Consider the following 27,509-nt stretch of genomic DNA (forward strand, 5'->3'; position numbering starts at 1 on the left):
CAGCCCCGAGGCTCTGGAACTCCATCCCCCAGTACCTTCGCCTTGCTTCCTCCCTTTCCTCCTTCAAGGCCGGTCTCAAAACCTTTCTCTTTGACCGTGCCTTCAGCTCCCCTCTCGACTCTCTTCCCCCTCCTCGCTCCCTCCCTTCCCTCCCCTCACCCTGACCATTTCCCCCCGCCTCGCTCTCTCCCTTCCCTCCCCTCACCCTGACCATTTCCCCCCTGCTCGGGTCATGACCCAACTGTGCAGCGCCTTGGGACGTCCTCCTGACGTGAAAGGCGCTTTATAAATGGAATCTTGTTGTTGTTGTTGATTGTAACTAGTAGATAGTTGGGACAATGGCCGTGCCTGTGGGCAATTAACCGAGTGTATTAACCCATTGGGATTCTGAGTATTAAAGAACCAATATAATCCATTCGAGCGAGTGTCTCTTATTTGGATTTTCCAGCATCCTTGAAGGCATGTCTCAAGACTCCTCTTCAACCGTGCTTTCACCCACCCTCCTTCCATCCCTGTCCTCTATCCTCCCTTACCCCAATCCCACTACCCCACTCCCCCACCCCTTGGCTCAGATCCAAATCCCTGACTGTCCAGCACTTTGGAACTTCCTCCCGCCGTGAAGTGCGCTATTCAAATGTGATTTTGTATTGTATCTATAACTTGCTATTTGCAAACACAGTGTCTCTTTAGAGTGTTTCTTAAAGTTGGAATGTCTCAAAATTTATATGTGGTAATTTCATTACTTGTCTGCTTAATTATAATCCAAAGTTTTTTTTATATTTGTATTTGTACATTTAAAAATAAACGCTAATTCATAAAACTAGGAGTCATTCTTACCTGAACATCTTTATTGATTAATCCAACTGCACAAAGGCTGACCAATTTCTAATATACAATAGAAATATGATAAATATTCCACCACCCCATAATAATTTGAAAAGTATATAGAATTAATGTATGCCTAGAAGGACTTTCTGTTTACTTTCAAGTGACATGAGATTAATAGGAATAAGACAGAAATGACAAAATTGAATGCACTCTTTCAAGTATCATCGTCCTAGGTTCCAGAAATTAATTGCTTGCATACAACAGACATTTGCTACTTAATTTCACAGACATTGCACTGGCATGACTTCAAGGAAGTATATTCATAATTTGTAGTAGTTCCATTGACACAGTGAAGTGTTGCTATTTCCACTGTAACATCATTTTCTTGGCAGCATTGGCAGTTGTAATCCATGTCATTTGTGTACAGGCTAATTCTGAAAGAAATAATAATTTTATAACAACAATTTGCATTTATAAAGTGTCCCTCATGCAGGTTAGCCTCCCACAGCATTTGACAGTGTCAGGGCAGAACGCCAACCTGGGGGGAAGGGAAGGTGACCATAGGCATGGTGGAATATGAAGGTCTTCAGGCGTGACTTGAAGATGGGGAAGGAAGGAGCAAGGCAGAGAGAGAGAGAGAGAGAGAGAGTTCCAGTTTTGCGGTGTAGAAGCTGAAAGTGTGGCCACCAATGGTGGTATGGAGGGTCATGCAGAAGGCCTGAGCCAGTCGAGCAGAGGCAGCAGGTTGTGGATTGTGGGGGTAAGCAGGTCGGAGAGGAAGGGAGGTGCCAGGGCATGAAGGGATTCGAAAACGAGCGTCAGGATCTTGAAATCGATCCATTCAGCGATAGGGAGCCAGTGAAGCCTGGCTAGGAATGGTGTGATGTGGGTATGGAGTTTAGTACTGATGAGTATCCAGATGACAGAGTTTTGGATCAGCTGGATTCTGTGCATGATGATACATCACAATATGCAAAATCTATTAGTTTTCCACAATACAACATTTGAGTCACATTAAATTAAACTGTATCAAAGTTCCATTGTGCCAAGAATGGAATAGAAGGTTTAACCTGTTCAAGACCAAAATGTATCACAGATATAACAAACATGATCTAAACAGCAATACAGTTAAATATGGTGCCTGCACGCACTCCGAAATACTAACTCAAGTACAGGGTGATACATAATTACAAGTTGCTGTTACTGTTGCAAAACACTTATAGTAATCATGCTTGGCGAAATGTCCAAAGTATTGGGAGCTAGTATTCACTTGGGCTGGGGAATCAGGCTGGTCAGGGACTGGTCTCTTCATAAGTTTCAAGACCACTCTGCAGGCAGGACTTGGGCCCGTACTGCAGCTGTGACCCTTGTCCCTCTAATATTGGGATTCCAAGCCACTCACCTATTGGGACTCATTGAGTTTCTCTCTCTAAACATTTGGCTTCAAAAGTGTTCCTTTCATTACATCCGATTGTGACCTCAACCAACCTAAAACTACATTACCCTTTGTCTGTTTCAACCAATGCAAAATGATACTCCACCCAACTCCTAACTATCCAGCTTAATGTTGCCCAAAAGTCTCTTTAGAAGGATTAACCTCCTCCAACATATGATCTTGTGTTAGGGTACAAATTTAAAAAAATGTTCAGATTGAAGATCAGGAGGAAAGTAATATCAAATGGATTTTAATAAACATAAGGATTTTTAAAAAATGTTTCTTTCTCTTAACGTTTTTCCCCTGAAGTGGCAGACTCACACTTGGGAAATGGTTCAATGAACACCAGACTAATCTTGTCATGTTATCCAAATGTCTACTCTTCAGACATGAGACATTCTATTTGCACATAGTTCACAGTGAGAGAATGTGGGATTACAGCTGAGCCCATTTCTTCCTCAGCTAATAGTCACACACTTACTTTACAGCAGCTGTCATTGGACACACATTTAGTGTGACTGAAAAATATTCTATGGGGATACTGGCTCATTTTACCTCCTCCCTGGAACAGGGCATCAATGCCCATTGTAGTGGTTCTATACTATCCAGCTGAAATCCACTTACTCAACACAGACAAGGAATCTAAATTCTTGTTGAGAATATGACCAGAAGAGCAGAAAGTACAACTGATGTATATTTACAAACAATTTCCAGAAATAGACAACTTTGTGCATTTCACATGGTAAGGTTTCAAGGAAATAATACCTCAATCAAGCAAATGAAGACTGTTTGAATTTCTTTAGCATTTGCATAAATTAGCCTATATTTTTCATTGGAAGTCAATAATATTTCGTTATTCTTGTTTAATTTAAAACAAAAATACTTACTTAGCAAAAGAGTTACAATACCCATGACAAATGTTCACTTCAAGTTCTGCTGAACAATTATCTTTGGAAATCATAATTTGTTGAGATTCAATGGTGCAGTTATCTATTGTTGAAAAATAAATTAAGTTGCATTGTAAAAGAAAATTAGTAAAACAAATTGCTATAAGAATTTATGGAAACATCAATTGTTCACTCTTATGGAATATATTTTAAATATTCAAAGCAAAATGAATGATAATTGATATTTATTAATAGCAAACACTGTGCATTACCATAATGCCAATAAGCTATTCTACAAACCATGTTTAAGTTGTTAAGATTAATTGCTATGTTGATTTGTAACATCTGTTTCTCGACCCCTAACATAGCCCAAATCAATGTTAATCAGACTTGATTCTCCAGCACTCTCTTCATCTGGTTGTCTAAACTCAACTGTCCATAAGCGACAGCTCATACAGAATTCTGCATTCAGTATCATTTCATATATTTAGCTCAGCAAATCTATCATGTCCATTCTTCTCAGGCTCCACTGCTCCCTGTACCCTATTTAAAACTCACTTCTTCAATCTCACTTTTAAATCCCTTTACACTCAGAGCGTTTAACAGTGGCAAAGCCTCACTCCGAGCCGGGGGGGTTGGGGTGAGGGAAGGTGGCCGTAAACACGGTCGAAGAAGGTTTTCAGGCAGATTTTGAAAAACGGGAAAGAGGGGGCAAGATGGAGGGATTGAGGGAGAGTGATCCAGAGTTTCGGGGCATAGTGACTGAAAGCGCGACCACTGATGGTGGGGTGGAGGGTGCGAGGGATGAGCAGGAGACTGGTGCCAGTTGAATAGTCACTGGGTAGTGGATTGGGGAGTGAAGAGGTTGGAGAGGTAGGGAGGTCCCAGAGAGTGAAGGGATTTGAACATGAGTGTGAGGATCTTGAAGTCCATCCATTCGGTGATGGGGAGCCAGTGGAGCCTGGCCAGAACTGGTGAGATGTGGGTACAGAGTTTGGTCCGGGTCAGTATGCGGGCGGCAGAGTTATGAATAAGCTGGATCTTTTGAATAGCGAAGCCTAGGAGGTAGATGAGGTGCTGTTGCTTGTGTTTCATTGGAACAGCCATGAACGAAGAGGTGAGAGTGGACAAGCAACTCTTCTCTCAGCCTTGCCTCCCCCTTTTCTATAACCATTCGCACGTCCTCTGGGTCTCAGACACATTTTTTATTTCTATAATCTCCCACTATTGCCTTCTTTTATCTTGCATTATCAACATTACCCTTTGTCTTTCTTCCCCCACCCCCTTCTCTGTTTGTCCTTATAAACTGTCCATAGATGCTGCCTGACCTGCTGAGTGTTCCCAGCGACCTCTGTTTTTAATCTGACATTGGTGTTGATTTTAACTATTAATCTAACATTACTATATTGCAGAGAAGAATCGTACACAAATATATTGCAGCACTAAGTCATTACCTTCATTTTCACATTCAAAGCAGCAATGAACTGTATCCCATTTCTTATTGGACTGAAAACACAGAAAATCATAGTTAATGCTGTGACTGCTAGTTCAATGTAAATAGCTATGCAGGACAGAAAATTTTTGCAAGACCGAACACATCTGAACTAAATGTGAGAAGTGAAAATATGCAAATCACATGGAATTACAAGTAATCGCTTTAAATTAATACAGCAATTTCATTTTCTAATGTGCTATTGATATCAATTATATTTTTAGGTAAGAGCAATGAATTATTGTCAATGTAGAGCAAAATAGTTATGACATTTGGATTTTTACATACTATAATATTAAGTTACTTTATCTCCTATTGATTCAAATCAGTTTTATCAGTACTATCCCCCTACTTATCTGCCTGTACCCTCCGTTCCTCTGGCTCCGGTCTGCTCCACATCCCCCACCCTACCATCGGTGGCCGGGCCTTCAGCCTCTCAGCCCCTAGGCTCTGGAACTCTATACCCCCGTGCCTTCGCCTTGCTGCCTCCCTTTCCTCCTTCAAGGCCGGTCTCAAGACCTTTCTCTTCGACCGTGCCTTCAGCTCCCCTCTCGACTCTCTACCCCCTCCGCGCTCCCTCCCTTCCCTCCCCTCACCCTGACCATTTCCCCCCTGCTCGGGTCCCGACCCAACTGTCCAGTGCCTTGGGACATCCTCCCGACGTGAAAGGCGCTCTATAAAGGAAATCTTGTTGTTGTTGTTTTGTATATATTGTACGTTTTATCTTCATGTCTCAATTAATTGCTTCCGTAAGAGTTAAAATGGTATCCCATGCAGTCTAGGAGTATCAAAGTTAAGGTCAAGAGGTTCTTGTTCAAATCATCTTGCTTTTGAGGTTGACAAAAGTACATTTAAAAAAAAATCTGCCATAGGAATGCTGATAAACCAGTCTCCAAAAGGGTTGAACTGGCTTGAAAAAGCAAATCTGTAGCAAATTCAGGCATATTTTCAGTAATCTGAGGCATGCTGAAACGTGGAAACGAAGACATACTCTCAAACCAAAGATCTAATAGCTACATTAAACTAGGTCATGGGAAAAAATAAATGGACTAAAAATAAATGTGCACTTGACTGTACGAACCTCAGAGCAGGCAGGTTGGTGTGAGCATTTTATTATTGTTTCTGTGATTGTACCATCTTTACATTTGTAGTGAACACACGTATCATTCGGATGATCCCAAGCTTCTCCATCCTGGAAATGCAAAACACAAATACTGTAGTAAAATAAAAGGCGTTAAATTATACTGCTATAAAGTTTTAAAAAGCAGCATTTATTTCACCATAGAATTATTCTGATAAAATAAATGATAGTGTTCCTTTTAACTTTTTAAATATGTGCTGCCTTCTTCTGAATGTAGCGACTAGTGCTGGAGTAGAGTTCCATGGATGGCTCCCAGGAATCGTGCTTCATGTGTGAACCATCAGAGAGGATGTGACAATGGGACCACAGACATGAGCCCAATCTTGTATATTCAATGTCCACCACGAACACTTTCCAGGAAGAGTCAGTGGATATTGCCCCTCCTCCCCCCGGCTTGGCATCCAACTATATCCTTGCAAAGCACTCCCAGAAGTTGTGCAGTGATCATTACCAGGTGTCCTGGCTGATTATTTATCTCCCTAGCTTAGAGGAAATCTCCAGTGCATAACAAGTCTTTCCTGACTCTTTTCAAATACAGTAAAAGTTGCATATGTTTCATCTTTATATGTTTATATATCATATAATCAATCACCTAAGTCATACATTCACCTGAGTCCCATTCAGTTTCCTATCAAAACCACTTTGATTTTTTTGCCCTACTTGTATTAACCACCTCCTAAATTGTAACACCACTCCCCTACCCTCCATTAATTCCCACATTTACCAACTGCATTGAATCGCAGGAAATGGTGTCCAGACCCATCAAAGCATGCACACTTACTGGCCAGCTGGATTGAATCACAGGAAATGTAGTCTTCATATGTCAACACATGTACAGAAAACTTAATTAAAAGTTAACAAGACTACCATTGAATTGTGTGAAATGTAGACCCGTCACTGTATGCGGATTTACCGATTTACACAGTGTAGATTTTTGATTAAATTCAGTTTTTAATACGATTTTACAGTTTGCCTTTAACCAGGACTTTGCAAAAGTCATATTAAACGTTATGGTCCCGACTGATACAACTTATAAATTTTACTGTATTTATTACTCTGTAGCTACTTAAACCAGCGTGGTTCAACTGGCATCCGGCCCAGGGGTAATTTTATCCGACCCCAAGACCATTTTCAACATTGCAGCCCATTCCGTCCCTCCCTGGTGAACATCCTCCCAGGCAGCGGCAGGAGCCAGCGGTTGGAAAGACGCAGCTCAGAAAGCCTTTACTGTAGTCTGTCAGGAAGGCATGTCTTTTAGCAATCAACCACCAGTTCCTACCATTGTAGATAGTGAAAAGAGAGGATTTGAGGGGGGAGAGATAGGTGGGAGAGAGAGGGGGGGAAATACTGCTTATGCGACCCCCCCTGGATCTTTCTCAAATAGGGAATCCAGCCTCGGCAGCCAAAATGTTGGACCACACTGATTAAACCAGAGTCTATAAAAGCTGTGAATAGCAGACACTTAGAAGAAAAAGCATTACTGCTGGAGACACAGGAGCAAATGTTTTGGAAAATTTGCTACCAATCTAATGTGCAAATATCAAAGGACGCGACAACAGCTTTCAAATACTCACATATCTTAAATTTCCTGAGCTGTCTTTACATCCTAGGAAAGGAAGAAAGACATCATAACTACACGTCTATTGTCCTTGCTCAGTCATGATCATTAGCTAAACGGTTTATTAAAATGTTAATTATAATTAAGAAATATTTTCAGATATCAATATAGAGCTCCCAGCTCCGCTCCTTTCTTTCTCGCCATTCCCTCTTTGAACCCCTCCAATCCGGCTACTGCCCTGCCCACAGCACGGAAACAGCCCTGGTCAAAGTCACTAATGACATTCTGAACATCTGTGATCAGGGCTCCCTCTGGCTCCTTGACCTCCTCGACGTCTCTGCCACTTTCGACACTGTCGACCACTCCATCCTCATACACCGCCTCTTCGCTTTACTCAATCTTCACGGATCTGCCCTTGCCTGGTTCGATTCCTATCTCTCTCACCGTCTCCACTTCGTTGCCTCCAACGGTTTCTCCTCCAGCCCCCACACTGTCACATCTGTCATCCCCCAGGGCTCTGTCCTTGGCCCTCCTCTTTAATATCTACATGCTCCCCCTTGGTGACATCATCCGTAGACATGGGATCAACTTCCACATGTATGCGGAGGACATCCAACTCTATCTTTCTGCTCCACCCTCGACTCCAGGACCACTGCTGTCCTGACAGACTGCCTGTCGGACATCAAGTCCTGGATGAGGGCAAATTTCCTACAGTTGAATGTGAACAAGACTGAGGCTCTCCGGATTGGCTCGCGCCAGCGCCTCAGCACCTCAGGCTCTGGCAACATCAACCTCCATGGCTGCACACAACTCACCAAGCCAGTCAGGAACCTCGGTGTCTTGTTCAAGCCTCAACTGTCTTTTCTTCCCCACGTCCATCCAAGCCATGATCCGCTCTGCCTTCCCTCACCTCCGTATCACCCGAATCCGCCAATACCTCACCCCTCAGGCCCCTGAAACTCGTGTTCATGCCTTCATCACCTCCAGGCTCGACTATGCAAACTCCCTGCTTGTCGGCCTTCCCAACTCCTCTCTCCACAGGCTGCAGCTAATCCAGAACTCTGCAGCCCGTGTCCTCTCCCGCACCAAACTCTGTGACTCATCTCCCCACTCTCACCCGACTCCATTGGCTCCCTGTCCTTCAGAGGATCTAGTTCAAGATCCTGGTCCTCACATACAAATCTCTCCATATCGCCCCACCCTATCTTTGCAATCTCCTAACCCCCTACCAACCCGCCCACTCCCTCTGCTCAGCCGGCTCCGGCCTGCTCCACGTCCCCTGACCCACCCGCCCCACCATTGGCGGGAGAACCTTCAGCCACTCTGCCCCCAATCTCCGGAATTCCATCCCCCAATCACTCCGCCTCGCCCCCTCCTTAGGCTCCTTCAAGTCCCACCTCAAGACCCTCCTCTTCGACCATTCCATCGGCTACCTCTCTTCTCCACCCCTCCTTTCTTCCCCCGACCCCAGCTCGGGTCTGAAATGCTGTACAATGTCCAGCGCCTTGGGACGTCCTCCTGACGTGAAAGGCACTATACAAATGTAATCTTGTTGTTGTTGTAGAGCAACTTACTGGTGCAGGAAGTCACGCACTGTGTCTTATCCTCTGATAATACCATTCCATTGGGACAAAAGCAACCTTCCACAGCAGGGCTAAAGATCTGCCCAGGCATTACAATACTGAAAATAAGGACACAATATTGTTATTATTATTAATTTAATATTGTCATGCAAAATGTTTGCTAAATTTATTTAAAAAAAGAGATTGAATTTTTTTTCAAAAATTAGTGATGAAATAGGAATATACTGTAAAATACTTACTTGTTTTTACAATAATTGTTATCATGCAGTTCACATGGTTTATAGATGAAATCTTTAGGGCAGGCATATTCTTAAAATAATACAAAAATAATCACAGAACAATTACAGCAGAACTTGCAGATATATCAGTTATAGAATTGTTTTTTAACCCAATATTTCAAGAAACTCAATGCAGATTTGTTTTTTTTTACAAGTGATCCAGAGAGCATCCATATCATATAGAAATTTTGGAACCTCAAGGGTCTAATGATCTCCATGTGAGATCTACATGTAAGATTATCTGACCAATTTGAATGAAGTAAATTGGGATAAAAAGACAATTTTTAAAGGAATGATGAAAAAACTAGTGAGATTAACTGGAAATAATATTATAATGCAGCTGTCCTGAACAAGATGTGGAGTCCTGTAGCTCAGTGGTTAGAGCACTCGCTTTGCAAGCGAGAGACCTGAGTTCAATTCCAGACAGGGCGAAACCTTGGGCAAGTTTCCTTACTCCACATGCCTAATAATAATCCCTCCAAAACAATAATAAATTGGTCATTTTCAATCTACGACTGTTTGAGGGACATTGCTATGCGCAATTGGCTGCTGCGTTCGCCCACAAATATACAGTCAAATCACTTTACAGTATATTCTGTGAAGCGCTTTGGGACGTCTAGAAGACGTGAAAAGAGCTATATCAAATGCAAGGATTATTATTATTATAAGATGAATTTCATCATGTTGCACATGCACAATACTCACCACATGATCCATTTGTAAATTTTCTCCAATCTACACATATCCCAGCTCCTTTACATGACATGGCAGCAACTTCCAAACTGGAACAGTCAATCTTTGTAGAATTTATTCTGCAGTGGTCATATTGGCAAGCCTCAAAATAATCTTGAAGTTCTTTCTCCACTTTACATTTCTCCAGTACACTATATGAACACAATGAAATGGTTAAAATATTCTTAAGGAACAATTGAAAAATTTCATTTCTAAAATTTAAAAAAATCCCAAACCACATTGCATCATTTGCCTCCTGAGGCTGGTCAGTTCCAGAGTTTCCAGGTCAGACATTAGGCTGAAAATTTTGATTTTCCCAACTGATTCAATCTCAAATCTGTTATTAAATGTCAATTTTTTCCTATCTATTCTTAAAAGATTGAAGTGTGAACTGTCCCCAGTTGTTGGTGGGTATTTACTGCATTGCTGGAGGTGCGATCCTTTAGATGAGACATTGATGTCCCATCTGTCTTTTCAGATGGATTTTTTCTTAAGTAAATGTTGGGATCCAAGAGCTAAAAGAGTTATAAACAAACCCACATTAAAATGGAGCTGTGTTGTAGCATATTCTACTATTTACACTTTCTAACAGGCAGCTGATGTTATCTGGCTGAGACCATTTCCAACCCCTTCCTCCCTTCCTTGCCAACCGTCCTCTCAGGGCAGTGGCAGGAGCCGGCAGTTGGGAGGATGCACCGCAGAGAGTGGAAATAATGCCGACCATTGCTGTAGTCTGTACCTGAGCTGAGGTACCTGACCAAACGGGTCTCCTTATCCTTATCAGATAGTGACCCGCGCAGCTGATTGAGAGAAGGGTGGTGGGGAAAATGGGAAGGGTGGGGGCAGAAAAGAAGGGTTGGTGGAGAAAGGAGTGAGGGGTAGAAANGGGGGGAGGAAGAGAATGACAGAGAGGGAGAGAAAGGGGGGGAGGTAGAGAAATGGGGGGATACTGATTGAGAGTGAGTGTGAGAGAGGTGAGAAAAGGGGTGTGTGAGAGAGTGTGTGAGAGATAGGGAGAGAGTGTGATTGAGAAGGGTGAGAGAGTGAGGGAAAGGGGAAAGAAGCAGAAAGGGAGAAATAGAGAGTGAGTCAGAGGTGACAAAAGGGGATTGAGAGAGAGAGAATGTGAGGGAGAGGAAAGAAAGAAACAGAGAGTGAGAGAGCAGGGAGTGTGATTAAGAGATGGGGGAGAGTGTGTGTGTGAGACTGGAGAAAGTGGGGGGAAAGAGTGATTGAAAGGGGGAGGAAGTGTGTGAGGGGAAAGAAAGGGAGATTGAGAGAGAGAGAGTAATTGACGCGGGGGAGAGGGAAAGTGATTGAAAGAGAGAATGTAAGGCAACGGGGAGAGAAAGGAACAGAGGAAGAAAGAAGAGAGAGAGATTGAGAGTGTGAAGGACAGGGGAGAGAAAGAAACAGGCGGGAAGAGAGAGAGTGAGAATGTGAGCCGGGGGGGGGGGGGGGGGGAGAGAGAAAGACCCAGAGGAAGGGAGAGAGCAGAGCGAGTGATTGAGAGAGAGAGTGTGTTTGGGAGAAAAGGGTGTTAGAGAGGGAATGAGGAAGAGAGTGCGTGAGAGATAAGGTAGAGAGACCTTCCTAGGGCATCTGGCCCATGGCAGCCACCCTGGTCTAGACTATTTATAGCCTATTATGCACTAATTAGTTTGACCTTGTGTTGCTTCATCGTTGACCAAGATCCATTGCTTCAATTTCTGCAACATTACCTGCTAATCTAATCCCCTCCAAAAAATGAAACCCTATCAATGTTTTTGACACCTTGTTGCTAAATTTCTCCAATATTCTCCTGTGCTCTAACCCTCCATAAGCTCCAATATATCCAAACCATGGCAGCTCATATTCTTTCCTGCATCCACACCTGCTTTACCTCATTCTTGTCAGGCATCACCAACTCCTAGTACCCAATGGAGTTTACCTAAACATCCTTGTCCTGACAAAATGTTTGCAGCAATTATTAATCTGAAACCTCTTTAATCAATAAAACTCAAAACTTTTACCCCTCCATAACATTCACATGGTCCATTTCCTACTTCCCTTCCCTTCCTCAATTTCACCATTTACATCTCAGGGCATAGATTATCAACAGATATCTTTTATAAGCCCACCAACTCCCACAGTTACCTGGGCTACACCTCCCACCCCACTTCCTGTAAAGACTCCATTCCCTTTTCCCAGTTCCTCCGCCTCCGCTGCATCTGCTGTGACGTTGCCATCCTCTACACCAGAGCAGCTGAAATGTCTTCCTTTTTCCTCGACCAAGGATTCCCATCCACTGTGGTAGGCAGGGCCCTTGACAGTATCTGCCCTATTTCCCGCACCTCTGAGCTCACTCCTTCCCCCCTCTTCCCAGAACGTGAAAGGGTCCCCCTAAATTTGCACCATCCATCCCACCAGCCTCAACATCCAACAAATAGTTCTCTGCCATTTCCGGCACCTCCAGCGTGATTCACCCACTAAACATATCTTTCTCTCCCCCCTCAGCATTCCAAAGCGACTGTTCCCTCCGTGACTCCCTGGTTCATTCCTCCATCACCACCAACAATTGCTCTCGTCCCCCCGGCACCTTCCCATGCCAGCACAGGAGATGCAATACCTGCCTTTTCACCTCCTCCTATAATAATAATAATAATAATAATCCTTGCATTTGATATAGCGCTTTTCACGTCGGGAGGACGTCCCAAAGCGCTTCACAGAACACACTATACCACTGTCCAGGGCTCCAAACACAGTTTTCTAGTGAGACAGCGATTTACATGTACTACCACCAATGTAATTTATTGCATTCACTGCTCACGATGTTGTGTCCTCTACACTAGGAAGACAAAACTCAGATTGGGTGGCCGATTTGCCGGACACCTTCATTCTGTCCACAAGCACAACCCTGAGCTTCCGGTTTCTTGCCACTTCAATTCTCCCTCCCACTCACACTCTGACCACAGTCTCCTACCCTGTTCCAATGAGCCACAGCGCAAGCTCAAGGAACAGCACCTCATTTATCTGCTAGGGACCTTACAGCCCTCTGCCCTCAATATTGATTTCAACAAATTCATAGCATAACAGCTCACCTTCCCCCTCCTCCTCTTCTGTGACCATTACCACATCATCTGACCATTACCACATCATCAGACAAACCTTTTCTCTCTCTGGTCTGCCTATTTTGTTGCAATTTCCACCCCCCCTTGTCTTGCTTTATTAACACCTCTATTCCCCTGTCTTCTTGCAATCTGTTTTGCATCATTAACACCTCTTTAACCCATCATGCCTTGTCCTCTACCCCATTTTCTCCTTTGTCTTCCTTGCCTTGGCCGTTAGCCCTTAAAAGCTTCTCCCTCCCAACATGCCCCAGTTCTGACGAAGAGTCGTGGACCCGAAACGTTGACTCACTTTCCTTTCTCCATAGATGCTGCCTGACCTGCTAAATGTTTCCAGCAACTTCTGTTTTTGTTTTAACTCAAGTACATAACAAGGTATTTATCTTGAAAGAAGGTAAATTAGCAATTCACATACCTTCCTGTTAAGACATCACACACTGTTTTCCCAAATTTGCATTCTGGGAGGGGTGGAGGTGGAACACACGGCACATTTGTAGGGGCTGATTTACAATAAGGTTTATTGGGGTCATCAACCTTCCAATCATATGCAGTTTTATGGCAACAGTCAGAAGGCTCAATTGTTCCATTCCTTCTCATGCATTCATCATTTCTATTTCTAGAACAGGATCCTATAAGACAGAAAATATCACAATACTGATATTAAAATGTAATATACTTAACGCAAAAATTATGTTTCTATTATGACGATTTGTTACACATAAGTAGTTAAAAACGTAACATGATGAGAAATCTTAACATTCATAACATTTGTTTGTTAAAAAATCCAACAACAAACAACAAAAATTACATTTGTATAGCGCCTTTCACGTCGGGAGAATGTTCCAAGAGCCTGGCCAGAGATTTGGATCTGAGCTGGGGTAGGGATTGGGGAGGGTAGAGAGCAGGGGGGAAGCAGTGTGATCGAAAGCACAGTCAAAGAGCAGGGTCTTAAGATGGGTCTTGAAGAAGGTAAGGGAGGGGGAGAGACAGAGGGACTGCAGGATGGAGTTCCAGAGGGTTGGGGCAGAGTGGCCCGCCCGCCAATGGTGGGGCAAGCTAGGTGGAGTACAGTCGGAGCCCGCTAAGCGGAGGGAGCGGGCAGGGTGGTAGGGGGTTGGGAGGTCGCAGAGGTAAGTGGGAGAAAGACCATGGAGGGCTTTGAAGGTGAGAACCAGGATCTTGAACTGTATCCTCTGTGTGATGGGTGAGGATGGGAGTGACAGGTTCATGGAGCATGGTGCGGGAGAGGTCAAGGGCTGCAGAGTTCTGGATGATCTGCAGCCTATGGAGGGAAGAGTTGGGGAGGCCGACAAGCAAGGAGTTTGCACTGTGCAATGGAATGAATGTATGAGGGTTTCGGTGGCCTGTGGTGTGTGACAATGGTGGCGCGAGCGATGTTGTGGAGGTGGGGGAAAGCAGAGCGGGCATGGCACGGATGCAGGGTAGAAAGGGTAGTTGAGGGTAAAACAAGACACCGAGGTTCTGGACTGGCTTAGTAAAGTGGAGTGTGCATCCATGGATGGTGATGCTATCAGTGTCTGAGGTGTGGAGGTGATGAGAGGAGCCAATCAGAAGAGCCTCGATCTTGTTAACGCTCAACTGAAGAAAGTTAGCTCTCATCCAGGCCTTGATGTCTGACAAACATTCTGTCAGGACAGCAGTGGTCCCGGAGTCAAGGGTGGAGGCAGAGAGGTACAGTTGGGTGTTGTTAGCATAAGGTGTGCAAAATTAACATACTAACAATGGGTCAAAATGGGTGAGAGGTGATGGAACATGTGATCATGTAATTATGGAGTCAATACAAAGAAAGAGGGTTGAAGGAAACATGTGATTGGATATGTTAATGAGGGTTTGTAACATATTCACCAACCATTGAATGGTGTAAGAGAGGGTATGTAAAATAACAGATTGTAAAAGCAAGACCAATGAGTGGATATACAAATAACAGATTGTAAATGACTGACAAGAGATTGGTGGAAGGTATAGAGAGAGTGGAATGAGAATATAAAGATAGGGACAAAGAACGAGAAGAAGAAAAAGATCGGAGCAGCACAAGTGAAGACGTGATGGAAGATCAAAAGCTTGAATAACCAGACAAGACAGATTGGCACTTCGGCTGCTAAACGTCTCGACCCGCGGTAGCATTGCTTTGTTGTAATCACTCCATATGGTGTAACTTTATGCAGAGTTTGTAAAGTTTGGCTTTACAGACTTTGCCTAAACGGAATGCTTTCTTCATATCTAACATTTGTCGCCCGAGCAGGGACCCAGCGAAGTAAATCTGTTAAGCCAACACGGTAACCGTCAGAGGGACGTGACGGTGTGACTTGCGAGCGTGGAAATGTGTGGTTATACCGTCAGGACTTGACGATATTAATCGAGCATCGACTCGTAAGGGGATACTAATCGAGTGTCGACTCGTTAGTGTTGGAACGGAATTTGAAAACCACTGAGAGTAGAACAAATTGGTAGATAGGATTACAAGAAAAGCTACAATGGAGACCTACGGGTGGCATGAGAAGCTCCAGAGAGGGTTGAACAAGAAGCTACGCGGCCCAATACAGGAGGTATATCGGCAAGTGGAAAGCCAGCATGGGGCAGCTGGGGGCAGCCGGGGGCAGCCGGGGCCAGCGGGGGGCAGCTGGGGGCCAGCTGGGGGCAGCTGGGGGGCAGCTGGGGGCAGCCGGGGGCAGCCGGGGGGCAGCTGGGGGGCAGCCGGGGGCAGCTGGGGGCAGCTGGGGGCCAGCTGGGGGCAGCTGGGGGCAGCTGGGGGGCAGCTGGGGGCCAGCTGGGGGCAGCTGGGGGCAGCCGGGGGCCAGCTGGGGGCAGCCGGGGGCCAGCTGGGGCAGCTGGGGGCCAGCTGGGGCAGCTGGGGGCAGCTGGGGGCCAGCTGGGGGCAGCTGGGGGCCAGCTGGGGGCAGCTGGGGGGCAGCTGGGGGCCAGCTGGGGGCAGCCGGGGGCCAGCTGGGGGCAGCTGGGGGCCAGCTGGGGGCAGCTGGGGGCAGCCGGGGGCCAGCTGGGGGCAGCCGGGGGCCAGCTGGGGGCAGCCGGGGGCCAGCTGGGGGCAGCCGGGGGCCAGCTGGGGGCAGCTGGGGCAGCTGGGGGCAGCTGGGGGGCAGCTGGGGGCAGCTGGGGCAGGGTTCACGGGATAGTTCACTGTATTCAGGAAGAGGGCACAAAGCGAAGGTTGAGTGATAAGGCTAAAACAGTGCTGAAAATCGTGTTATGGTGATGTCGGGAAGCTGCAGCAGCAGTTATCTAAGTCGTTAGAGGTGCACACTGAGTTTAAAAGGGAAAGTCATCAGGGCTCAGGAGGAGCAACAGGCGGTGATTGATAAGTTAAGTGTGCGGAATCAAGTCCTGGAAGTAATATGTAGTAGCCTACAGCTGGGAGCTCATCAGACAGGGGCTTTACAGAAGCATAACAACCGTTTAAACCAAGAAATCGAGATAGCGCAGTTGAAAATACAGGAGCTGCAACAACAATGTGTGGACTTGCAGGGCCTTGCCGAATAACCCACGGCAATAAACAAAACCAGGCAGTAAACCCCACACTGCTTAGACAGCAAGAAATGGCGGTGGCCAAGTACAAACAGGCACGCAGGGATCAGTGGGCTTACGCCTGTGCTGTATGAGGGATTTCCGGGGGGGATGATGATGAGATAGATTGGGAAGATTTGAATGAGGAAGCGGCACAATACCAGAAGGATGAGGGGTATGGGCCACCGCAGAGCGAAGGACAGGCTTGCGCACTCACAACTACCACTCGAATTGGGTGCCCCGGGAACTTTGGAGCCAAACCGATAACTGGTACTAGCGAGACGTATACTCCCTTGTCATCTACGGAGCTGAGGCAGCTTATAACTGAGTTAGGATGCCCGGTGAAATCTAGCCTATCCCTTCCCACATGGTCGCAGCGCTGGCAAGAGTTTGAAGACCGTGTTGGCAATGAGTTTACCAATGCGGACCGTATTCGAGTCTTATTGGCCAACATAAAAAGCGATGTTAAGGGTCGAATGAATCAGTGGCTCTGGCATGAGCCTCAGGTTTTGGTCCAGCAGATCCAAGACGCAATCCGTGATGCGCTGAATATGGGGTATGATCCACATGTAGATTTGACTAGAACCACTGCTAAGCCCCAGGAACACCCAGCGGCATTCCACCAGAGACTGGCGAATCTACGCAGTCACCCAGACTCACGGGGCTGCCATTCCCACCCAGAATCAATGCGAAATGAGTGCCGCCTACTGCACAGTATTTGTTAACAAGCGACCTGAGGTACTGCGTACCACCTTGGGGCCCACCTATGATACTGAGGGAACTGCTTGGGGAGCCCTTATGGGACACCTAAATCGGGCATATCCGGTGGTCATGTGCAAGTTAAAAAAGGAAGAGGAAGACATAGCCGCCGTACGCTGTTCGAGGGGGACCCTAGAGGGGAGCCCCAGGTGTCATGGGTTGAGGGCAATCACGGGGGTAGAGGGCCATATGGATCGGGCTCAAGATCCCGTCCAGGTAACAGCAGTGGGGGAAACCGAGGGGTATGTTTTAGCTGCAATCAGCCTGGACATTGGGCCCATGACCCAGCCTGTCCCAACAAACAGGGTAGCCATGGCAGGAACCCGATAGGACCAGGCTCTACCTCGCCTCACACCGTTGAGTCTCAGGTAGTGAAGTGCATGTCCAAATTGGAGGACATGATGACTCAGTTATTGAACAAGTCTACCAGAGCGCCTGCTGTTGCTGCTAGTGTGGAGGCACCTGCGCCGAGCACCCAATGAAGGTCCTGCAGTGATGGGTCAATAGAGGATAGGATTCCATTTAACGAACCCCTAAGCTCCCGCCCCTTTATTGCCATCACTACACATATGAATAAGAAACAGCTTATGCTGGTTGATTCGGGAGCTACCCATACCATTATCCACTCCCCTGCCCCTGATTCTGACTCCCGGAATTTGGGAAAACAGATATCCATTGCTGGATACGATGGCAAGACAAGTTGGATTAATTGCTCAGAGCAATCCATTTTAACCACCTTGGGGGGGGGTTGATTTACATATTCCGCACCCTTTATTGATGAACATGCCAAATAAAATTCGGATACTAGGCAGCTGTGATATGCGGAATCACGGCGCGACAATAGATTATTCTAACCACTGTCTGTGGATAGGGCCCTTTGACCCCCCTCCGCAAGACAAAATCACAGCATACGTATGTGTAATTGATGACCAACCCAGTACTCAGTGTGTTAAAAAGCCAGAATTGTATGCCCCTATCAGCAGCACCCTTAAATGGGTCCAGAGTTTGATTACGCAGTATGCCGAATTATTTGCCAAACATAAACATGACTGCGGACGGTTAACTGACAAAGAAACGATTAACGGCCAACGCACCCACCTTGTAAACAGTACCCCATCCCCCATGAGAGCCAGCCTTATATCGCCACCACCCTATAATCACTAGAACAACAGGGGATTGTCCGGAGAGGCACCTTCACTACCAATTCTCCTATATGGCCGGTTAAGAAACCGGACGGATCCTGGCGGTTGAACACTGACTACCGAAAGTTGAACCAAGTTACCCCTCCATGCTCTCCCGTTGTCAGTGAGACTCAGAATGTCCTGACTGAAGTTCCGGCCAATGCCACGATTTTCTCCACATTGGATATATCCAATGGATTTTGGAGTATACCCTTGGACCCATGCGATCAGCATAAATTCGCGTTTACCTTCCAGAATCAGCAATACACGTGGACATGCTTGCCTCAAGGGTCTCATAATTCCCCCACCATATTTCATAAGCGGATGGCGTCGATTTTACAACAGTGCCCCCAAACACCCACGGGACGTATTATTCAATATGTCGATGATTTTGCCTAAACGGAATGCTGGGTGACCTTTCTTGATATCTAACATTGTCATTCGCATACATGTGGAAGTTGACCCCATGTTTGCGGATGATGTCACCAAGAGGGAGCATATGGATATTGAAGAGGAGGGGACCAAGGACAGAGACCTGAGGAAAACTGCACGGTGCGGGTGCTAGAGGAGAAATCGTTTGTGGAGATGAATTGAAGGCGGTCTGAGAGGTACGATCTAAAGCAGTCAAGGACAGAGCCGTAAAGATTGAGGTGAGAGGAGAGGCGGTGGATGAGAATAGAGTGGTGTTGAAGGCAGCAGAGAGGTCAAGCAGGACGAGGAGGCAGATTTGTCACTTTGACCAGAGCTGCTTCTGTGCTGTGGGCGGCATAGAAACTCGATTGGAATGGTTTGTGAAGGGAGTGGCGGGAGAGGAAGGAGTGAAGCTTGGAAGCAACAACTCGTTCCAGGATCTTGGAGAGGAAAGGGAGGTTGGAGATGAGACGGTAGTTTGAGAGCAGAGATGGATCCAGGGAGGGTTTTTTAAGGAGCGATGATGGCCGTTTTTAATGGGATGGGATCAATACCAGTGGACAGGGAGAGGTTTATGATGTCTGTAAATATTTGCTTAACGTAACTTATTCAGAAAGTGTTAGGGTCACATACCACACTGTCCTTGAGTATTATTCAGGAAAAAAATTTCCGCGATTCTGATTCTAAAGTTATTTTGAAAACCAGTAATGGTTGTTCGGATCTCAGATATTGAAATATATATGCTACCAACCAATTCTGAAATGTTAAATCCAAGTGAATTGTAGGGAAAATTCACAGGCATTCCATTAACAGCTACCTGTAAGAGAATTAATATAATTTTATTTTTCAGGAACTAACCAGACATATCACAATTATCTATAAAATAAATTCCATTTTTATATTCTTGCAGATAGCAGAGAGAAAATGTCTACCCTAATCACCTGAGCTAGATTTAAACCAAAATACTGAACCAACATTGTAGGGGACATTGTAAAATTGTTATGATACACTGGGGCCCATTTCACGAGGAAGGTTTTGCAAGAAAATATTGAACATTATTATAAATTCAATGGATGCAAATCATTTTGGCTCAATAGAAAATCCCCCCTAAAGGCCCTTAAACCTCTTAGGTCTTGAACGCTGGACTCTAGTGCTTTTTAATGTTACATTATATAAGAGTTTGAATTTGCACTTGGTGCCAGATGACAAATTTCAGCACTTACTCCTTCTGCCCTTCATGAATTTTTAAATATGTAATATAAATCAGATTTCCTATTCCTAATCACTTTACTGATGAAAGATAATGAATTGCACCCAACAGGGTAAATAGGACACTGAAGTGCTTTTACTGTGACATTTGGTCTTATGCACATTTGTGCCACAGAAATGTTGTTTATTTAAACCAACAATCACATTAGATTACTTGATTTTTTTCTGTGGATCACTTGATTGACTGATAGGTAACAGTTAAATTATCTGCCTTGGAATGTATCATACCAAATCTTGTCACAGTGAAGAATCTTAATAATAATCCTTGCATTTGATATAGCACTTTTCATATCTTCTAGACGTCTCAAAGCGCTTCACAAAATATGCTGTAAAGTGAATTGGCGTATATTTGTGGGCGAAACGCGGCATCCAATTGCACACAGCAGTGTCCCACAAACAGTTGTGGATTGAAAATGACCAATTTATTATTGTTTTGTTTTGGAGGGATTATTATTAGGCGTGTGGAGTAAGGAAACTTGCCCAAGGTTTCGCCTTGCCTGGAATTGAACTCAGGTCTCTCGCTTGCAAAGCGAGTGCTCTAACCACTGAGTTACAGAAGGTTTAACAACGAGTGAGTTAAACACTGACGTGCACAGTTGTGTTCAAATTGTCTTTCAATCCTGGATGAACTAATTAGAGTCCACGTTGTTGTAACTTGTGTTTAACGAGAGCATGTACTGCTTACCGTAATTTTATTTCCAGTTGAAAAATGCAAGACATTTCCTTTGAAGTAGATAATTAATGTTTTTGGACAAGATTTAGGCACTTGCTTTAAGCAAAAATAATTATCCAGTATAACCGAAAAATTGTATTTCGGAACTATTTCTTCCACAAGAACGTATGTACAATTTTCAAAAAAGTTGTAATGCAGTCTATCAAATGTACGATAATGTGGATCTCCCCATACTTGACATTCACCTAAAATAAAATAAATAATATTTTAGAAAAAAAATCATTCAAACGTTTCATTTTTCTCCCTTGTCTCCAGTAGGTGCAGACACAGACTGTGATAGTTTCATCGATATTGGTCCTCCTCCAATACCTCACTTGTCTATCCCAAGCTTGGACCTCCTACACTGAATAACACCATTTCACATTGAGCAGTGTTTAATAATGAATATTTTAAGTGAGATATTGCGGGTTTGGGTTCAACAAAAACATAATTTGAATAGATAAAAGATACTAACAGTCACACTCCCATTTCGCACAGCATCCATTTTCAGATGGTACTCTAACGGGTCCAAGACCACTGAGACACACAGGCTTCTCAGAAACTTCACATGAGTCATAGCTGATGTTATAGGTTTCTTCTTTCACACAAGTAAAAGTTGTGCAGTTTTCTCTCCATGTTTCATTACACTAGGAAAAAAAACAAGTTAAGATTAGAGTTAGAAAGCATTTTAATCAGGTTTCTTGTACTTTTGAAAATAGTTTCATATGGTGCATGAAAAAAATCAAATTAACTTGTATGACTCTAAAAGGCATCAATTAATACTGCAACAAGCTGTAGTGTTACATTACTGGTGGGTAAATTATTGAGAAAGTATTGAGTATGAAGTCACTGAGTATTCAGTGAGTAGCGAATGAGAGTATAAAGTGAGTGAATGAATCAGCGAGCAAGTGATCCTGTTTCTGTCTGTCTAACCATCACTTAATAGGATTGATGTAAAATAACCAGCTGACACTGAAGTTCTTTCATTATTGTTCTTAGAAAGCATGAATTTTGAACGTCTGCCCAGTACCACATCAATCTTTTAAAAATTGGTTTAAAATGTATTACCTTTCTTCGTGGTATTGAATTACAATAACATTCTTCAGTTGGTGGGGTAGTTGCAGTATTTATAGTAGTCCTATTGCTTGAATGTATTATGTAATTAGCATCTTTGGTTGTGGCTGCCGTTGATTGTCTAGATTCACAGCATACTCTAATTCTGTAGTCCAAGCACATCAAGTGATCCTCTGAATTCCGTCCATTGTAATTACAAACAAGTCCCTTTTTTATATCACATGTTACGTTATCCTCTGTTTCACTAATTGGAAGATTGGGGAACTTGAGAGATTCACATTGAATGTTAGTAATATGTGTAGAAGAATTACAGATTGTGCTACGTATTGGATCCAATAATTCCTCATCATTTTTTTTTGCAAGACTTGGCACATTTGTATTGATCCATTCAGTCCATATACCATGACAAAACATCCCTGTAAAACAAGATACAAAGTAAATAATGAATATGATATTTAAATAAGGTATGACATTTTCATGGGCTGATTATATTTTTATGCAAAGCTTGCAAATGATTTTTAAAATATATATATGGTCATCATCACCAATGTTTGACAGTTTGTGGAACATTGCTATATGCAACTGGCTGCTATATTTTTACTGTATATCCTGTGAAGTTTCAAGGCACTGGTTAGTGAAAGGTTTGCACCTGAGTTGGGAGTTGGAATCAAGCGGGGTGGAAGTCAAGGGCTAGAAGTGGGAGGATGACCGAAGGCATGGTTGAAGAGGAAGATCTTGAGAAGGGCCTTGAAGCGGCAAGGAGGAGGCAAGGTGGAAGGGCTCAGGGATGGAGTTCCAGAGGGTGGGGGCAGAAAGGCTGAAGACCCGACTGCCAATTGTGGAATGGGCAGGATGGGGTCATGGAGCAGGGCCTGTGCCTGCCGGGCAGAGGGAGTGGAGAAGTTTGTAACATCTTAGTCAGTCACAGAGATAGGGAGGAGCAATATCGTGGAGAGCTGTAAAAGGGAGGACAAGGTAATTGAGCTCAATTCTCCAGGGAATGGGGAGCCAGTGAAGCCAGGCGAGGATGGGAGTAATCGGCTCACAGAGTTTGATATGGGAGAGGACACAAGCTGCAGGGTTCTGAATAATCTGCAGCTTGTGATGGCAAGTCCAACTCACAAATAATGAATGTGGTCAACTTGGTGCTGAAACAATGTTTCTAAAATTGGCAAAGAAAGTGTTAAATGTTTATTTTTTTTTAAAATGTATGATTTTCAAATTGGGTACTGAATTACGTTTTTCTCTTCTGGACAATTTGTTCCCGATCCAAGGACCCATGAGCAATTTCTCATAGATAAATGTAGTGAGTGAGCGTTGGTAGGATATTCCACCAGCACAAGATCAAATTAGAGATTCAGATAAGGAAGGCCATTAGATCTCACCCTTCCAGAGAATACCAATCTTATTTTCCCATTACAACATTATGCTGTTTTGAAAATAGTTCAGCGTTTGGGTTCAACAACCTTTTCTGGGAATCAGTTCAATTCTGATTAATATGGAAAACAGATAAAGGTTTGCCCTAAATTCATCAATCACAGCTCTGAAACTTTGCCCCCTTGTTCTGCTGCCTCGACACATCTAGAACTATTGTTAAGAAATATTCTGTTCGTGGAAAATCTGTATTTCTGATATGTGCTTTTTTCTATCTTTACCAATATACATTCAAATGCAGGAACCCAAATCCAATCTATGACTCTGTATTTCTGATATGTGCTTTTTTCTATCTTTACCAATATACATTCAGATGCAGGAACCCAAATCCAATCTATGACAACAAGGACAACAAAAAAGGCATGTTGATGTGATATATTGAGAAGTTCTTTGTTCAAATCTATAAGGACTACATCTTCATGATTTCTCAACAGATAATTTTCTAACTTAAAGATCATTGGACATTTTATATGCAAGTCAACATTGTACCATAGCTTGATGTTTGTTCTTATGAGATGGAATTTTTGCTGCTAATGAAAAATAAGTTAATTCTCTTAATTATTCTCTTATAATAATAATCCTTGCATTTGATATAGCGCATTATCATGTCTTCCGAGACATGTCAAAGTGCTTCACAAAATATACTGTAAAGTGAATTGATTATATTTTTTGGGCAAAACACACCAGCCAATTGTGCAAAGCAGTGGATTGAGTAACCAAATAATTACTATTTTGTTTTAAGAGATTATTATCCCCCCAAAAGCAATCCACCAATCAACTAACAATGGATTCCTACTTACTGCTAGGTAAGTATGGTGTAAGGATACTTAGCCTAAGGTTTCGCCCTGCCCAGCAATCGAACCCAGGTCCTCTTGTTTGCAAGGCGAGTACTGTAACCACTAAGCTACAGAACTCCACAACTATTTACACTTGTTGGAAGGTCAGATGCAACTGTCCTTTGTAAAACTTACAAAGAATATGATAATATTCTTATCATACACAAACAATATTATCAGTAAGAAATGTCTGTTTACAGGACTTTACTTTGTGGAAATTGGCTGCTGTACTTACTTACAAAAGTGACAGTAAGTCCTGTGAAACGCGTTGAGACATCCTCTCAACATAAAACGGAAATCAAATGAAATCAAATGCAGGGATTATTATTAAAGGCACAAGCAACACAAGAAATAAACAGAAGCATTTCACAACTAGAAGAATTTCTTGCACTAAACGTAAAGATTAATGCACATCAAATAATGATTCTGAAATAAAATTGATATTGTTATTGATGTATATTCCAAGCATATTTGGTAATTGTACTCCAGTGAAAGTGCATCACTGTTGTACAATAAGGTATTTACCTGCCACACTGGTTATTAAGGCTGCAATTGGTTGTCCTAAAGGCAAAAGGAAACATTCTAACATCAGTAGATGAGATATTCAGTTTTGGTGTCAACTGTGCTTTGTAGGCATCTACAACAGGAATTTGGTGAGAGTGCAAATTCGGTGCAGAAAGGGAAGGAGGTGCTCACATTAAAAAAATCAATTAATTAGTAGAAAATAGCAGCACAGGCAGTGTGGGAGAATGTGGGAGTTTGTACACAGTGAGACTGTCTCGGATGAACACAACTGTGGGAAATGCAACGTCTTGAGTCACTCCGGCTCAGAGTCTTTGAGCTGGAGTGCATGTTAGAGACACTCTGACACATAAGAGAGGGGGAGGAATATCTGGACAGTTTACTCCTCAACACAGTCACAGTACATAGAGAAAGATGGGCACAGGAAGAGAAGTGTGTGACTGACATACAGCAGGGTAGGGGCAACCTTGTGGAGTCAGAGGAGGAACCACAGGAACTGGTCCTGACCAACAGGTACGATGTCTTTGCTCCATGTGACAGCAACATTGGAAAGAACAGGAAAGAAGAGAACTGCTGAGTGAGTATCAGGAGCTAGGAACTAAATTAAAAAACAGGACCTCAAGGGTGGTGATCTCCGAATTACTACCTGAGCCACATGCAAATTAGCCCAGAGATAAACAGATTGGAAAAGTAAATGAGTGGCTGAAAGAGTCATGGGAAGGAAGGGTTCTATTTCATGTGTAATCCATAGTGATGTAGTGGGGGGAAATGTATAAATACAGAGAACAGGGGAGCTTGCAGCAAAAGCAATATGGTTACAAAGGAAGATTTTAATTTTCAAATAGACTGGGAAAATCAGAATACTCAAGTAGGCAAGGCAACAAATTTCCAGAATGTATTCAGGACAGTTTTCAGTATGTTTTAGAACTGACAAGGGAACATGCCATACTAGATTTGGTGATGGGTAGCAAACCAGAATTAGTTAACAATCTGACAGTAACAATAATAATAATAATCCTTGCATTTGATATAGCACTTTTCACGTCTTCTAGACATCTCAAAGCGCTGCACAGAATATACTTTAAAGTGAATTGACAGTATGTTTGTGGGCGAAACACAGCATCCAATTGCGCACAGCAGTGTCCCACAAACAGTCATGGATTGAAATGACCAATTTATTATTGTGTTTTTTTCTTGAGGGATTATTAACAGGCGTGTGGAGTAAAGAAACTTGCCTAAGGTCTCTCCCTGCTGGGAATCAAACCCAGGTCTCGCTTGCGAGGCGAGTGCTCTAACCACTGAGCTACAGGACTCCACTAAATGGTAAGGGAACAACTTTTAAATAGTGACCATAATATGATTGAATTTGATATAAGGTTTGAGCGGGAGAAGGGAGAGTCGCAAGCCAAGATTTTAAAATTAAGTAAGGCAAACTTTGAAGCGATGAGAAATAAATTAACTACGGTAAACTTGGCTGACCTGTTAATGGATAAACCCACGGACATACAGTGGGAAGTATTCAAAGAAGAATTTGGTACAGTACAAAACCAGTACATACCCCTAATACACAAAATCTCCTCTTGTGTAGTTCAACAACAATGGTCGACAAATGAGGTAAGAGGCAGCATCAAACTAAAATAAATATATTAATTCAAGAAAAAGTGGAAATCCAGCAGACTGGGAGACTTATAAAAAGTAACAAAGAGATACAATGTAAGTAATAAGAGGTGCAAAAAGAAATATGAGAAAAAACTTGCAAGGGATATCAAGGGCAACAGTAAACGTTTTTATAAATATATTAAGAGAAAGAGAGTGGCAAAGGTGAATGTGGGCCCATTAAATATAAATGTAGGTGAGACTATAATGGACAATAAAGAAATGGATGAATGAATTGAATGAATACTTTGCTTCCATTTTCTTAGTAGAAGAAGAGGACAAATTATCAGTGGTACAAGGGAATCTAAAAATAAGTCAGAGAAGTACTAAGTGGATTTAATATAAATAAAAATATGCTAATGGATAATATGATAGGACCAAAGATAGACAAATCTCCAGGACCTGATGGATTACACCTCAGGGTTTTAAAGGAAGTAGGGGAAGAAATTGCAGTCCATTATTCGATAAGGGAAGGAGGGAGAAATCAGGTAACTACAGACCTGTCTGAAAGGGTGGTGGAAGCCAATTCGATAACAACGTTTAAGAGAGAAGTTGTAAGTGGATTTAATTTTGGAGTAGTAAGTGGATTTAATTTAATTTATTTGGGGAGGAATCATTTGCAGGGCTATGGAGAAAGAACGGGGGAGTCGAATTGATTTGGATAGTTCTTTTCAAAGAGCTGGCCCAGATACAATGGTCCCTAATGACTTCCTTCTGTGCTATATAATTCTGTTTGTATCCTAACTTCAGTTGTGGGGAAGTTACTGAAATCTCTCATCAGAGACAAGAGTGAATGAGCATTTGAACAAGCATGAGCTCATCAAAGAGAGTCAGTATGGATTTATGAAGGGTAGGTCATATCTGATGAATCTAACTGAATTTTTTGAGGAGGTCACTAACATTGCAGATAAGATAGATGGATGGATGGTCTTTGTGCATGGATTTGAAGGTAACATTGCGACCTGACTTGGTAATTGGTTAGGAGACAGGAAACAGAGATAAAGGGATCATTCTCTGATTGGCAGGACGTGACAAGTGTCATTCCCCATATTACATATATATATATATATATAT

The 27,509-nt window shown here is 43.3% G+C and overlaps 1 protein-coding gene across 1 annotated transcript in view; it reads right to left on the reverse strand.

The window, feature by feature from the left end:
• Positions 1-833: 833 nt before the first annotated feature.
• Positions 834-27,509, reverse strand: part of LOC103189551 (mucin-19-like) — a 101,959-nt gene continuing 75,283 nt past the window's right edge. The window contains exons 69-82 of the mRNA XM_042335446.1: positions 24,783-24,818; positions 21,982-22,403; positions 21,389-21,560; positions 20,887-21,119; positions 19,566-19,749; positions 13,457-13,670; positions 9,908-10,086; positions 9,164-9,233; positions 8,916-9,022; positions 7,358-7,389; positions 5,724-5,834; positions 4,605-4,656; positions 3,151-3,253; positions 834-1,262 (exon numbers count right to left, since the gene is read on the reverse strand). Coding sequence (XP_042191380.1) covers positions 1,100-1,262; positions 3,151-3,253; positions 4,605-4,656; positions 5,724-5,834; positions 7,358-7,389; positions 8,916-9,022; positions 9,164-9,233; positions 9,908-10,086; positions 13,457-13,670; positions 19,566-19,749; positions 20,887-21,119; positions 21,389-21,560; positions 21,982-22,403; positions 24,783-24,818 — 2,078 coding nt within the window. The 3' untranslated portion in view covers positions 834-1,099. The remainder of the gene's footprint in view (positions 1,263-3,150; positions 3,254-4,604; positions 4,657-5,723; positions 5,835-7,357; positions 7,390-8,915; positions 9,023-9,163; positions 9,234-9,907; positions 10,087-13,456; positions 13,671-19,565; positions 19,750-20,886; positions 21,120-21,388; positions 21,561-21,981; positions 22,404-24,782; positions 24,819-27,509) is intronic.

Source organism: Callorhinchus milii, unplaced genomic scaffold (genome assembly GCF_018977255.1).
Source record: "Callorhinchus milii isolate IMCB2004 unplaced genomic scaffold, IMCB_Cmil_1.0 Scaffold5, whole genome shotgun sequence".
Classification (NCBI taxonomy): Eukaryota; Metazoa; Chordata; class Chondrichthyes; order Chimaeriformes; family Callorhinchidae; genus Callorhinchus; species Callorhinchus milii.